Source organism: Durio zibethinus, chromosome 9, assembly GCF_047325235.1.
Source record: "Durio zibethinus cultivar Kanyao isolate XHJ-2024 chromosome 9, ASM4732523v1, whole genome shotgun sequence".
NCBI lineage: Eukaryota > Viridiplantae > Streptophyta > Magnoliopsida > Malvales > Malvaceae > Durio > Durio zibethinus.
Genome location: NC_143170.1, coordinates 24,113,871 through 24,128,921, shown reverse-complemented (window position 1 = coordinate 24,128,921; position 15,051 = coordinate 24,113,871). Strand labels below are relative to the sequence as shown.

The 15,051-nt window shown below is 29.0% G+C and overlaps 2 protein-coding genes across 4 annotated transcripts; both read left to right on the top strand.

The window, feature by feature from the left end:
• Nucleotides 1-4,955: 4,955 nt before the first annotated feature.
• Nucleotides 4,956-10,347, top strand: LOC111312034 (Glycosyl hydrolase family 47 protein). Of its 3 annotated transcripts, none has more exons than XM_022911965.2 (15): nucleotides 4,956-5,377; nucleotides 5,860-5,902; nucleotides 5,984-6,049; nucleotides 6,123-6,184; nucleotides 6,324-6,423; nucleotides 6,610-6,792; nucleotides 7,158-7,206; nucleotides 7,291-7,470; nucleotides 7,689-7,809; nucleotides 8,722-8,803; nucleotides 8,890-8,975; nucleotides 9,089-9,189; nucleotides 9,332-9,473; nucleotides 9,604-9,754; nucleotides 9,869-10,347. In XM_022911965.2, the coding sequence occupies exons 1-15, from the start codon at nucleotides 5,238-5,240 to the stop codon at nucleotides 10,088-10,090; spliced, it is 1,728 nt and encodes a 575-aa protein (XP_022767700.1). In that variant the 5' UTR covers nucleotides 4,956-5,237; the 3' UTR covers nucleotides 10,091-10,347. The 3 variants fall into 3 exon arrangements, with proteins under 3 accessions (XP_022767700.1, XP_089622052.1, XP_022767710.1); XM_022911975.2 differs by lacking the exon at nucleotides 4,956-5,377 and adding an exon at nucleotides 5,658-5,754; XM_089765926.1 differs by lacking the exon at nucleotides 9,869-10,347 and having other exon boundaries at nucleotides 5,119-5,377; nucleotides 9,078-9,189; nucleotides 9,604-9,744.
• A 3,202-nt stretch (nucleotides 10,348-13,549) lies between these two features.
• On the top strand, nucleotides 13,550-14,761 carry LOC111317226 (snakin-2-like). Its single transcript, XM_022919658.2, has 4 exons — nucleotides 13,550-13,680; nucleotides 13,781-13,828; nucleotides 14,167-14,218; nucleotides 14,435-14,761. The coding sequence occupies exons 1-4, from the start codon at nucleotides 13,579-13,581 to the stop codon at nucleotides 14,617-14,619; spliced, it is 387 nt and encodes a 128-aa protein (XP_022775393.1). The 5' UTR covers nucleotides 13,550-13,578; the 3' UTR covers nucleotides 14,620-14,761.
• The last annotated feature ends 290 nt before the right edge of the window (nucleotides 14,762-15,051 follow it).

Below are 15,051 nucleotides of genomic sequence, written 5' to 3'. Positions count from 1 at the left end.
TCAATCTAACTGACCTACGACAACTGATGAGAAACAAGATCTACTAATTGTAAAGAATTACAAACATACATCAAATCAATTTCACTCAACAATCAATATCTATAGACCCTCTCAATCTCTTATAATCCTATAGGGTATTCTCAACCTAAACAAACATAAACCCATGTACACCATTTCAACACAACCAAACACATACACATATGCATACATACACATATGCACTTATACATCATACCTATATAAACCTTCTCAATCTCCTCTAGTCCACTCACAAAAAAACATATACACTTATAAAACGTAGAGCTCCAGTACTCCTATGAGGTATCTATCCCACAAAATCTTACAACTCTCTTACATTTTTTCTCATGTCTAATCCTGCAAAAATTTCACCTATTTATAATCATACAAACTTACCTATTAAGAATCTTTTTCTTTTTAAAATTCTTCTTTTGCAAGTCTTCTTGTCCATCAAGCAATATTTAACAAATCTCTAACAAAGCCCAAATAAAATCTCTTATAGGATTTAAGTCATTATTCTAATAGTTGGAAGGTAGAGATTAGGTTATGGGTACCAACGGGTGGAGAGAGTTGTTAGAAGGTGAAGATTAAGTATGTAGAGTCGGTGGGAGGTGGAAGTAAAGAAATTGATTTAAATTTATAGGCCCATCATTTTTTTTTTGGATTATTCAATGCGTTTTTTATATAAAAAAAAAATGCCTTGAATAATCCTTTATAAAAAATTTAATGAGATTATTTAAGGCATTTCTGATCAAAAATGCCTTCAATAATCCTTTCCAAATTTTTTTAAGAGATTATTGAAGGTATTTTTTATCGAAAACACTTTCAATAATCCCTTCCAAATTTTTTTTTAGAGGATTATTGAAAGTGTTTTTGACAAAAATACATTCAATAATCCCTTTCAAATTTTGTTAAAGGAATTATTAACTTCAATAATCCCCTTAATAAAATTTTTTGTATGGATTATTAAAGGCAATTATTAAAGGTATTTTTGGATAAAAATACATTTAATAATCCCCTCAATAAATTTTTATGAAGAATTATTGAATGCTTTTTTAGCCAAAAATACATTTAATAATCCCCTCAATAAATTTTTATGAGAAATTATTGAAAGCGTTTTTTATAAAAAAAATACCTTCAATAATCCTTTCCAAATTTTTTCAGAGGATTATTGAAGGCATTTTTTTTTATCAAAAATACCTTAAATAATTCCTTCAACAAAATTTGGAAGAGATTATTAAAGACATTTTTTGCCAACAAAATTTTTTGTATAGATTATTGAATGTGTTTTTGGACAAAAATGCTTTCAATAATCTCCCCCAAAATTTTTTGTATGGATTATTGAAGGTGTTTTTTGCTAAAAACGCTTTCAATAATCCTTCAACAAAATTTTTTATATCAATATTTGAAGGCGTTTTTGTCAAAAAATGTCTTCAATAATCCCCTCAAAGTTTTTTGTATAGATTATTAAAGGCATTTTTTACCAAAAATGCCTTCAATATTCTCTCTCCAAAATTTTTTGAATAAATTATTGAAGGCGTTTTTGGTCAAAAATGCCTTCAATAATCTCATTCAATTTTTTGTAAGCCAATAGTTTTTTTTTTTTTGTTTTAAGCCTATACTGATGATTATATTAATAACTGTTAGTATATAACATATATATACTGACGGATAGTCATATATCGTCAGAAAAAATTTATTTATACCGACAGTCAAATAAAGTGTTAGTATAATATGATATATTATGCCGGTATTAAAAATCCATTAGTAAAAGTCCCTTTTACTGACGGAATTTAATCGTCAGTAAATAATCCATACAAAAAAATTTTGCATGGATTATTGAAAGGGTTTTTGGCTAAAAATGTCTTTAATAATCCCTCTCTAAAATTTTTTAAATGGATTATTAAAGGTATTTTTTATAAAAAAAATATCTTCAATAATCCCATTCAATTTTTTGTAAGCCAATAGTTTTTTTGTTTTGCACATATACTAACGGTTACATTAATAACCGTCAATATATAACATATTTATACTGACGAATAGTCATATACCATCAGTAAAAGTTTATTTATATCGATGGTTAAATAAAGTATTCATATAAATATGATATATTCTGACAGTATTAAAAATCTGCTATTAAAAATCTCTTTTAACGACGAAATTTGATCGTCAGTATAACTAAATGTCAGTATATTAAAAATATTTTGTAGCGTCGATAGGCTTTCTATATCATAATTCAGTTGGTTTATAACATCTAGATCATCCCGTTCAATTATGACAGAATTAAACCCAATAGCTTTTGTAAATTCGATGGCCTTGATTGCTACTAATACCTTCGCAACTATAGGATCTCTTAGTCGCATCATGGCAGTTGAGCATGCTCCCAGTTTTTGACCTGTTTCATCCCTGATCATTATCCTTATTCCGCATACACACTCTTCTGCATTCAACGCCCCATCAAAATTTGCTTTGACAGTTTCTACCTCTGGTGCTTCCCATCTTGCATTCACATTGATAGTATTAGGAGCCAAACGTGTTTGAGATTCTCTATACTCTTCCAAATATTTACCCATAAATACTACAGTTTCTTCTACCTTTCTACGTTCATTGGTTTTGACTGCTACGTTTCTATTTTGCCAAATCATCCAACTTGTTGTTAGTTCTACTTCAAAGTTATTCTGATCCACCCTCCCAAACATGTTGCATAACCACGCTTTCTCGTCTTTTAATTCTGCATTAGTTCATCCGTCCCCCTAGTGATCACATCCTAGACTTCCTTAACTACATTGCACCTTTTGACCGCTTGCATCACTGTTTCCTCTTCTTGTCCACACCTTTGGCACAACTCTTGTTCGTCAACTCACCCGCTTCTTAAGGTATTTGTTAAACAAGGTGATTTATGAAATTTTGAAGTGATATTTTGTTCATTTTTTTTAATTTAACATATCATTATTTAATTATAAGTTAACATTAAATAAATAAAATTAATTTATGCATCGCATAAGTTATAAATTAGTTCAATCTTATACACTAACCTTTTTGCCACAATCTTATATACTAGCTTAAAGGTACTTTAGTTTGTTTGATTGGAAAAGTAGTGATACAGTTTCAAAAGAAAAACTTCTTAATTATAAATTTCGATATATTCTTCAAATTAGTAGTTAGGAAATTAAAAAAAAAACCCTAAACTCTAGCTCAATTGAATTTCTTGCATTAAAACTCAGCTTGAAAAGTAATCAAAACCACTTGAGATCAATTTAGCTTCCTTATTATCCGTCAGCAAATCGAAACTTGACTAAAAGTGGAGCATGAATTATATTTGTCAATTTATTTCGGTATTAACCATATCAGTTGGTATACTTTAGTTATATCAAAATATAATATATTTAAAGATAATTTTTCATATTGGATTTGGTATCAAGCAATATTAATTATTTTCGTTAGTTTTGACTAATTTTAATAAATTTGAATGAAATAATTTATTTTAATCGGTACGTGAATGTAAAATATATTTTTTATTTTTTAATTTATTTTTTTATTTAACAATTTTTAACTTAATAAAAATACAATTAATTGACAAAGTAACCTTTAAAAGTTGAGTTTCTCTATTTTTTTATTATAACTTTTTTTTTGTACTTTATTTTTTTCAAACAAAAATTCATAAATATTTTAATTTCTTTCAAGAAAGAAATTGTATTCTCTTTATAAAATTTAACCCAAAAAAATCAAGGTTAATTTTTTCATCTCTTTATTTTTATCTTAATATTAGTATAAAAATAATTATTTAAATTTCGTATGATCAATTTGAGTCTTTAAAAATATCATGAAAATTTTATGATATTATTTCTTATACTTTTAAATTTATTTATTTGATTTTTAAAAATATTACATATTTATTTTATAAATTGTTAATAGGATTAAAATATACAAATTTTTATATATTTATAAATATATTTATATTAAATTAAAAATTTTGAAATAATATATTAAAACAATTAATATTGACATATATCATATTTTTTAAAAAAATGGAAACATTAGCTGATACAATGTAAACAACCTTATATAAAATTAAATTTTAATTTTAAATAAAACAAAATATAAAGAAATAAAAGATAAAGCTCGAAGGTTGCTTGAGCAAGTATTAAGATCTCATATTGGACTTAGGCTCGTTTTAAATAAGTTATACTAAGTATTCATCCATTTAACCCAAATAACTTTACCGTAATTTGATTTGGTAACATCACAACAGTCAACTAACATATGTCTGTTGTCATTTGTGATTTAATGATAAAAAAATAAACTTTTAATTTTAGGAATTTGGGTCTAATTAAGAATATAAATGATTTATTAGTATTCATAAATTATTTTAATTTAATTCGAATAAAATTTGAATTCAATTCAATTATTATCAAATTAAGTTTAAATTTGAGTAATTTTATTTATCGATTGAGTCGAGTTTAAATATTTTTATATTCGATTTTAGTAATTCATGAGTTTAATCGAGTTTTTATATTTTAATATATTTTAATTAATAAAATATCTTAAACTTAAACTAAAAATTAAATACAAATAATCAAATTTTTATTAAATATAAAAAATACATTTATTTTTATATATTAAATCGAATCTAATTAAATAAATTCGAATAACTCAATATTTATCTTGAGTCAAATTTAAATTAAAAAAATTAAAATTTAATTAAATTCAAATTAAATTTTAAATATCAAATTTAAAATCAAACTTAAACTAAAATTTAATATTACACCAATTCAAACTCATTCTATTGTACCCTAATCTGAACGATACGTACCATTACAATTCATTATTGATTCTAATAAAATTAAAAAGAAATAAGGTTAATTTTGTCAATGCATAGCCGGTAGGTTTTCGTTTTGTTTCGCATTTTTATTACTCAGAAATCATTGGCATCAAATGACCGTAGCATTTTGACTCGGCAAAAAAGACATTGATTATTTGACCAACGTGTGATTGGCTGTTAAGTTTCTTGTACAACTTGTGATTGGTCAATTGTTTGGATGCCATGTCAATTCTCAATACTTATTCGATTAATTTACCAGTGGTAACCTTTTTTCTTGGCTCAATCTGTTAAATAAACACAATTGTTTGAACTTTGAAGTAATATCAGCTTCAAATCCTCCCCTGATCTACAGCAACATAGAAAATCAGTTAAGTTTGATTCAAGACAAGACCAGACCATGCTGTTATCTCGCAATTATGGGACTTGGCTTCTCTTGTTCCTCCTCATTTCTCCTAGCTTTCTTGCTCCTTCCATGTCTCAGCTTGATTCCCCTTGGGCAGCTAAGAAGAGACACATGAGAGAGAAAGTTAGAAAGATGTAAGCCCAAAATTTTATCCCTTTATATTTTGCTTTAAGATTCCAATTTTGATTAATGGGTTTTTGATGTTGATGTGTTTGGACTAATGGGTATTGGTCAATTTTTAGGTTTTTTTTTTTTTTTTGGGGGGGGGGGGGGGGGTTGTTTCTGTTTGATTCCTGAGGAAATATTGAGAAGGAAAAGAAAATGCAACGAATGATCAGGACCTAGAAAATTTTATATTTTTATATACTTGATTGAACTTGATACAGCAAATGGCATGTTTCCATTGAGAATTTTGCATCCTGGGAAAGAAATTTTTTAGCAACCAAAGGAATATGAAGTTTTGATTGAAGTACTGGAGGCTATATCAAAATCTGACCGCAACTAAATCTTGGTGCCTTTGAATTTGTTCAATTTTCTGAATTTTGTGCCTTCTGGATTTTACATCTATTTTTAAAATCTTTTTTGGGCCAATTGATTTATTTTCTCTTCCTTGCAGGTTCTATCATGCATATGAAAACTACATGAAACATGCGTTCCCGGTCAGTTCATGTTTTCATTTTGATAAGCCAGTATGTATCTTTTCTTGCACTTGATATTGAATCATATTCAATTCTTCACAGCATGATGAGCTGAAGCCTCTTACCAAAAGCTTCACTGACTCTCTCAGTGAGCTTGGAAATTTGAAGGTAATAAATTATTAGTTGAGAATAACAGTATTTAACTGAATAAAATAATAACAATCTGTTCTTTAACTTGCAGCTTGAACACTTACCTCAAGACTATAATGGATCTGCCCTTACACTTATTGAATCATTGTCCAGGTATAACCTGTTACCTAAAACAAATTTGTAAGCAATAAATTAATTTTGCATCTTACACCAGCTATTATTTGCTTGTGTGTGTGAATTCTGCTACTTATGCAGAGTCCTTGTTCTGATACAAGTTTTCTGCTCTTCCCAGCCTTGTTATCATGGGTAATAACACAGAATTTGAACGGGCAGTTATATGGCTATCTGAAAACCTGACCTTCAACACCGATGCCAGGATAAATCTTTTTGAGGTATCTAATATGATATCTTCTTCTTTATTGTATTGCATTTTTGTTAGTTTTTCATAATGTAATTGATGATAGTTGAAACTTATTGATACTGGAGTCACCAGTTCTATCTTTTAGAGTTGTATTTCTCATTCTCAGTAAGATCAGTTTACATGAGGCATTTCTAATTACTTGATTTCTGTTGTGTAGTGCAACATAAGAGTTCTTGGAGGACTTATTGCTGCTCATATTCTTGCAACTGATTCCACAAACAGGTTGATTCAAGGATCTTACAAGAATCAGCTACTTAATCTTGCTGAAGATTTGGGGCGCCGCTTTTTACCTGCTTTTGATACACCAACTGGGCTGCCATACGCCTGGATTAACTTAAAGGTATTGCCTAAAACATGCTAGTGAGGGCTGTATCACATATTGAATTTTAAAATATAATATACTTTGTGATGGTTAGTGTTGCATACAGACATTTGTGCTGCTAATAAACTACTGATGTTAAAATGCAAATGTGCTTAAAAATCTGTCCAACAAAACCATGGGGCAAACAGCCTTTAGAAAAGCTAAGACGCTTTGATGCTTGGCTGATTTCCTCTCTTGTTGACATGTTTGAGACTTACCTGTGCTCACATGATCTTTTTAATCAGAAGTTTACCTTTTAATTTCTTCAAAGTATGAATATGCTCTGTTGATTTTGTTTGTTAAGAGGATATATGACTCCGCATCAATGCAAATTCTGTGGACAGTACGGAGTAATGGAGAATGAGACTACTGAAACGAGCACTTCAGGGTGTGGTAAGACTTTTAATAGAACAATGTAAGACGAGTCCATCATAAAATATGCCATCCTGAAATAGTTTATTTGCCATCTCTATTCAGGTTCTCTGATTCTTGAAATGGGAGCATTGTCACGATTAACTGGTGACCCCAGATTTGAATCTGCAGCTTTACGTGCTCTACGCAAATTATGGAGCATGCGTAGTTCCTTAAATCTACTTGGAACAACACTGGATGTAACAACTGGGGAATGGATTGAATATTCATCTGGCATTGGAGCTGGTATGTGCTATCTGGGCTTTAATATCATGCAGTATCTTCTATCTTGCAGTAGAGAGCGTTGCTAAAATATATTGGCATTGTTTGGTCATTTGGGTGGCATTTGTTTTCTATTTTAGATTTGAAACACTTCCCAATTGAATTGGTTGATTGGGTTCATCAACCCTTTTATGTTATTATCATTACTTTTCTCATGTTAGATTTTGTATGGCTTTTTTAAGGGGTTGATTCATTCTATGAGTACTTATGCAAGGCTTATATTCTTTTCGGAAAGGAGGACTATTGGAGAATGTTTCATTCTGCTTATCTTTCAGTACAGAAGTATTTCAGACACGGCCCATGGTACTGCATTGATGACCCTTTCTCAATTTTAGTTGAATGCTTTATCATGTTGTCCCATGCTGAATTTTATCTAAATCCGTTGAGGCTGAGCTCATCTACTCCCAACCCCACAATTGAATGGGTTATTTGTTGATGCACAAGGGTCCTAATCTCTGTTGCTTTGACTCTTTATTTTTCTTAAAGCACCCATGTCCATAACGTATTTGACAGATGTGGGTATGGCTTTCTGACCCTCCATTTATGGGAGAAACTTCAAAAAATTGAATGTACTTGTATCTGGCACTCATGAGTTCAAGCAACATATTCGCCTAATTATTCTATTTTGTTCATTTACACTGTCTCTTTTCACAATCTATGCGGTCAAAATATTCTTAAATATTTATATCAATTTCATTTTATCTGAGTAGATGTGCATTATTAATAGTAATATTCAGCCAAGTAAATAATATCCAGACATGTTTATAAAATGTTTCTCAGCTTAATTCCATCAATTTGTCTAAACCGTGGATCTTGGCCACAAGGTTAAACAGGAAAACAACTTTGACGTCATAGAATCATATTATATACTGATTATTTGCATTAGTAATGATATGCAATAATAGGAGAGTTGGTTGAAATCCTTCAGAGCAAAGCTTTTAGTTTTGGATTTTTCCTAAGAGACCAAGGTATCTAGGCTTTACTTACAGTAATTTTGCGGTGATACTTCATTTTCTCTTTTCCCTAGATCTTATTTATTTGTTCTATCAAATCTTTCTTATAAGTCTTGACAATTTGAATTTTGGAAAATTTCTAATTTATATACTATTTAATGTAAAAGACACATGGCAAGCTTTTAAAGTTGTATGCAATAACTTTATTTGAGAGCTTTACAAATTAGCACTAACTGTTTATGGGCATATTGTTCTAATAAAGGTACCATGAAGCTGATATGAGGACAGGAAAAGCGACATATTGGCAGCTTACAAGTCTTCAAGCCTTTTGGCCTGGTTTACAGGCAAGTAACGGAAGCCCCTGACTTCGGGTTCCTAGTTTTTTACTTGGAAAGGGTCTTTTAATTTGATGTTTGAATTCTTGTATTAGGTTCTTGTTGGGGATATTGGAGCTGCTAATTCATCACACCGTGAGTTTGTTTATGTATGGGAGAAATTTGGAGTTCTACCCGAAAGGTATTTGAACTTTGAAATTTAGGAGCTTATGGTTTTTTAGTTATGGCTATGGACATGTGGTTAGTTTCATCATTCATCCATATAATAGTCACCTGAGTATAGAATTGGTCTAGGTATTTGCTGGACCATCAGATGTTACATCCTACTGAAAAGTATTATCCTCTGCGGCCAGAGTTGGCAGAGTCCACATTCTATCTATATCAAGCAACCAAAGGTCTGCTAATCTTCTTTATCAGTTGTATCTTCTAAGTTTTTATTTTCCTTACTTTTGTATTCATTATTTAATAGCTACTTTTGGTAGCTCGCTATAGTAATGAATTTTTTTATATAAAGTTAAAAATCTTTTTTGAATACAGATCCATGGTACATACAAGTTGGTGAATCAATTGTCAATTCTCTTAACTCATACACCAAAGTGGAAGGAGGATTTGCAAGTGTTAGAGATGTGACGACTATGCAGTTGGAAGATCATCAACATAGCTTCTTTCTTGCTGAAACGTGAGATAACTTTACTTTTTTTTCTTTTTTGTTTCTGTTTCTTTCCTTCTTTGGCCTTTCTGCCATCAGGATATAAAATTGCATCCGGAAAACCCGAGGGCTTTCCTGAATTGTCTTCCATTTTCTCTAGGTGCAAGTATTTGTATCTTCTTTTTGATGATACTTTTTTGGTTGATCGGAATTATATTTTCACAACCGAGGGTCATCCTCTTCCAGTATTAAGTTCATGGCATGAGAGGCTTCCAGAGACATACATTCTTACCAATTGGACTTACGCAAAGGTCTTCCTTCCGCTTTTCTCTTAATCATTCACTTATGAAAATGCCATAATTTTACCATCCTAATTAGTGATGTAACAAGTAAAAACAAAGTAGTAATGAGTGTTTATGGTGCAGAGTGAACAGCAAAAAAGACGTGCAAGTGCAATGTCTCTACAAGTCTGTCCTGCAATAGCTGTGAGATCAGGATATGGTGTCCAAAAGATTGAGAGTGCATGCCACATCCCTGATTCTCGTGGCGACCATAGGTGTTTCACTGATGAGGAATGTGGAGTTGACTCAACTACGTGCAGAAGAAGATCATGCAGCATGGCTGGTTACTGTGGGTTGTGGGTCTAATGATCACTAAAATATGACCAGGTATTCTTTCTAGCAAGAGATAAATTATGGAAGATTACAAAAATTTGATGGCAATATAGTGTTTTTCCTCAGTTTGTAAACAACCTATGATAGATGAAACAGAAAAAAGTGGCACAGAAACACGTTATAGAAATCTCAAGATGATGCAGACGTGCATTGACAGATAATGTTCCTGTCCAAAAAAACCAATTTGGCTATCATATTGTCCTTGAATCCATGGATCAAATTTTGATTGATTGCACAACAAAGAATCTAATTTCAGTCATTTTGATGAGATTTAGATATGATGACACCTAAACTTATGCGAATATTAAAGACATTTAGAGAAATAATATTTGCTATTTTATGCTCGTGGCCTTAGGCCGCGGACCAATGGAATTGAATAAGCTGATGGTCCTTGAATGAAAACTGATTCCAGCACTCCTAAAATTTTCTTTCTGTAAGTTTTTAATGCCTTATTTTGTATTTTACATGTGGACTTTAGTTGCACCGATCTTATACTTCAATCTACATACTCCAATATTATTGGGAATGATGTGAACCTCCTCAATCGAAAATTGGAAGGATGAAGATTAAGTGGTTTATTTGATTTTAGGAGAATCAACTGCGTTTAGTGTAAAAATGAAAATTAACAGAGTTTTCGATAATGGTAGTTGGCTGTTTTTGGTAAGACACCGGATTACAATTGCATTCAAACAGATGCCAATATTTTTTGTTTTAATTTTATTATTAAAGTACTTAATTTTACTTAATTTCATTGTCATCTTTATTTATAATTTCATCAAAATTAATTTTATATTTAAACTAAATTTTATAGAATTTGCATTCTCTCGTTAAGAGTATATTCGATAATTCGTGTCATATAAAATATTAAAATTTATATGTTTATTATGTGTTTTATAAAAAAAAATTGTAAATCAAAATAAGTATTGATATGAAAATATAATATATATATATTTAATTTTATTAAATCATATAAAATTATTATTAAAATTTTAAATTGTATTACATTTGTATATTTTATTTATATTCTATTCATATCAAATTATATATCTTATTTCAAAATATCAAGTTTAATTGAAAGATGTAGATATAAAAAAAAAAAAAAAGTGAAGAAATAATACGGTAACTTTTTATGTATTGGATAAATAAAAGTTGTATATTTTGAAATATTGGGTTAAGCTATTAACAATTGGTTTGAGTAAGATTAGAGTCATTTTAGCATTAGCGTTGCAGTTAAAAGGAATGGAGAAAGGAGGTTTTAAAAAGTATGTTGAAAAAAATATGATTAAAAATTTTAAGTATTTGATATTAAAAAATATTATGAATAATTAAAATGTTTTAAAAATATGTATAAAATAATAAAATATTAAAAATATAAAACAATAAAGTGATTTTTAAGCGTATTTTTCATTACAAAAATATTTCTTGAAGAATTTTTAGATTTCAGTTGAAAAATCAAACTTTTAAATAAAAAAATTAAAAATTTTTGTTATTTAATATTGCATTCAAATTAAAAGTAATTTTTTAATGAAATAAAAAATCTTGGGCTAATCTATATTGACATGCGGCAGGCTCTAATTTGTTAGCTAGCTCACGGATCCCAAAACATTGCACGCCAGATATATGACAAGCTGGACATGTTCATCTCAAATGTGAAATCCAGCTGGAGTGGAGGCGCCGCTTCAGTAATGTTGAAGAAGACAACTGGCTGGGGCTCCACGGCTACAGCCAATACCAAAAGAAGCTGTTGTCAGTCCTTTGGGCCTCCTCAGTTCTGAGTCCGGACAAGGGCATGAGATATTACTATTATTATTATTAAAGTTAATATAATTTTTTAATTTTAATAAAATATAATATTTAAATAATTAATTTATTAATTAATTTAATATTCATTAATAATATAATTAATTTTAAATAATAAATAGATAATCTTTAATATATTAAAGTAATTAATATATTTATAATTTTTAAAATTTAAATATTATATCAAATATTTTATTATAATTTTAAAATAATTTATAATATTAATTATTATTATTATTTCTTTTTAATTCATTAATTCTTTTTTTCATTCAGACTAACCTAACCTAGGTAGGGAACATAGATTTGTTGGAGTACAGAGCACAAACAGCTGTCTGCAATAACACTTGCTGATTCAAACAGATATATTCCACTCCATCCCTTGTTTCAAAAAAGTTAAAAGGAGATATTTTGCTCATTCTTAGCCTCCTGGGTATGTTTTGATGAGGCAAAGGCTTGTTGTAAAAATTAATGAATCATAAATTCATTCATAGCAGTATTACCAATCTTTTGTCGAAGGCAAATGTTAATTGTTGCTTTTATAAAGTGATATTTATAAAAATATATATAATTAATATAAAAAATTAATTTACATATGTATAAAACTAAAAAATTATGTATCTTAATATATTATCCACTTTTGGATTTTATAAAACACTGTATTTGGAAAGAAAATATAAAATAATATTTTAATTAAATTTAAAGTTTAATTGAATTAATTTTAAAAATTAATTTTTAATATGTTTGAGTTTCAAATTTAATATCAGTAATTCTTTTTTTATTTTCAAACAACATATTTTTTGTAAAAAAATATTTTAACTAATATTTATTGACATTATTAGCAGAATATATATATATATCTTTTTTATTTTTACGTTATCCTATAATCAATTCAATTATTCCCATTTTGTTAAGGGTAAATTCAATTATGTTCATTCGGAAAATGCTACGTAAACATTTTTTATACCTATAAATTATATCAATATGCATTTTTTAATTTTATTTATTTTCAATTTAATTCTTATTTTTTGAAATATATATAATTTCGATAGGTTGTTATATGTGTAAATAATTTTTTTCAATTAAAGGTAATAAATTGAGTGGGTCAAGTCTTGAGTCCTTGTTTTTTTTCCAAAAAATTTGGGTATAACTTTAGGAAAGTTTAATCATTATTACTAGTAGATTTTATAATCAGTACTTCAAACTTTAAAGTCAGTAAGATAGTAGTACTGACAGAGTTCTAAGTTGACTCGTATTTCAAATTTTAGTTCACATCAATTCTAAATCATAATAATTAAGTAAACTTTTTTAAGACTAGACTATTTTAATAGAAATTTTAAGTTTCAAACGTGTTAATAGAATAATTTATATATTTATAATTATTTATTTCATGTTATTATAATTAATATTAATAAATTAAACACGAAATATATTTTTTTATTTTTATTAAATTTATTTATAATTTTTTTTAAATTTTAAATTTATATAATTTTTATATTTTTATTTAATTTTTAGACAAACTTGTTTTTAACACGTTGTCTTAACTATTCTATGTTCTTTTAGTATCCGAAAGCCAACAGGGTGGTCTTGTCGTAATAATAATAAAGTTGGCTGGCCAGTTAAGTAAACTCACCCAAAACGAGACCACTATAAAGATCAATGCCATGTCGAGGCCACTTTGTGCTAGTATCATAATTAAAAACAAAGCTGCCATGGCAGTCCGGATGCTTCTTGCATTAGGTGTTCTGCTACTCTGTCTCGCAGAGGTAATTAGCATTGAGTTGTTACTGTCGAGTTTCAGATGTTGGGTTTATGGTTTTAAGTTTTAACCCCCTTTTAAATTATATTTGACTTTCTTCAATGTAGGTTTCATCTGATCTCAAGACAGAACAAGATATAACCAATGTTGATCAGGTATGTATATATAGAACAAGAGAAAATATCCACAAGTCTTTCTTTTTCTTTCTGTGTTCTGTATGATCAATGAATATATGTTTTTTTTTATATATATTTAAAGTTACTATGATTCTTATATTGATTACTGAAACTAATAGTTCATCATTTTACGAGTTTTGTGACTGTTGGGCAAATGATATATTTCTTTTTTTTTTTTTTTTTTGGTACTTGATATCCTAAAACTAAAACTTCAGCACTATATCACGTGGCTGTTAATGTTATTGTTTTAAACTTGATAAATTTTAGTACTACTTTTATGGTTAAATGACTCAATTAGTTATGCATTGTACCTTCAGGAGGCTTACTTGCTTGTCAGAGGTGGAAATAGAAGACTCATGCAAGAGATTGGTGGGTTTAAATTTAATTTCTAAGATCTTCGGCTTTTTATTCTCATTCTGCTATTTTTCATTCATGAAATGCCAAAGCCCATGTTCCAAAAACTGTTTTAGATATTCGAAACCCAAGAATTAATGCCATGCAGCAGCAATCTGGGAAACGAAATATTAGTATTAGTAAAAATTTTGTTAATTGCATCTTGTAATTTGGGTGGTGATGGGGCTGCAGATTGTGGAGGACTGTGCAAGCAAAGATGCAGTCTGCACTCAAGGCCAAACAGATGCAACAGGGCGTGTGGGACTTGCTGCTTGAGGTGCAAGTGCGTGCCACCAGGGACTTCAGGGAACAGGGAGGTCTGCGGGACCTGCTACACTGGCATGACAACCCATGGAAACGTCACCAAGTGCCCTTAGCTTAATGCCTTTAACTATAGTGACCCGGTATTGGCTCCTCTAGGCCAAAATTTGTAATGTAGCTGCAAGGGGAAAAAATTTGTTTGTTTCTGTAATATGTATGCTCTAAGTTCTGCCAATATATGCTTTCAGCTCTCACCTACTTATTCTCTTAATAGTTTGACAATATTAATACTACTAGATTTTTTTAGGTGTCTTGAAAATTCTTTTTATTACGATGAGAATTTTCATCTTGTTTACTCAGTTCTTAGTAAATTTTATATTTAATAATGATAGAAACATAATAAAAAGTGAACTTCATATTTTGTATAAAACATAAATAAGTAAATAATATTAGGGAAGAATATTATATCAATTAATTTTAAATTTTATAATTTTTTATTTTTTTAATAAAATTTAAAATGTTAGCTTTGAATTGCTCCAAGTTTTAGA

Bases quoted from the DNA above. Each gene is read 5' to 3' on its own strand.
- LOC111312034 (XM_022911965.2), top strand. From the start codon at position 5,238: ATGCTGTTATCTCGCAATTATGGGACTTGGCTTCTCTTGTTCCTCCTC. The intron at 6,185-6,323 runs GTATAACCTGTT...TGCTCTTCCCAG, and splicing joins CTTATTGAATCATTGTCCAG to CCTTGTTATCATGGGTAATA. The intron at 8,976-9,088 runs GTATTTGAACTT...GAATTGGTCTAG, and splicing joins TTTGGAGTTCTACCCGAAAG to GTATTTGCTGGACCATCAGA.
- LOC111317226 (XM_022919658.2), top strand. From the start codon at position 13,579: ATGTCGAGGCCACTTTGTGCTAGTATCATAATTAAAAACAAAGCTGCC. The intron at 13,681-13,780 runs GTAATTAGCATT...TCTTCAATGTAG, and splicing joins TGCTACTCTGTCTCGCAGAG to GTTTCATCTGATCTCAAGAC. The intron at 13,829-14,166 runs GTATGTATATAT...TTGTACCTTCAG, and splicing joins ATATAACCAATGTTGATCAG to GAGGCTTACTTGCTTGTCAG.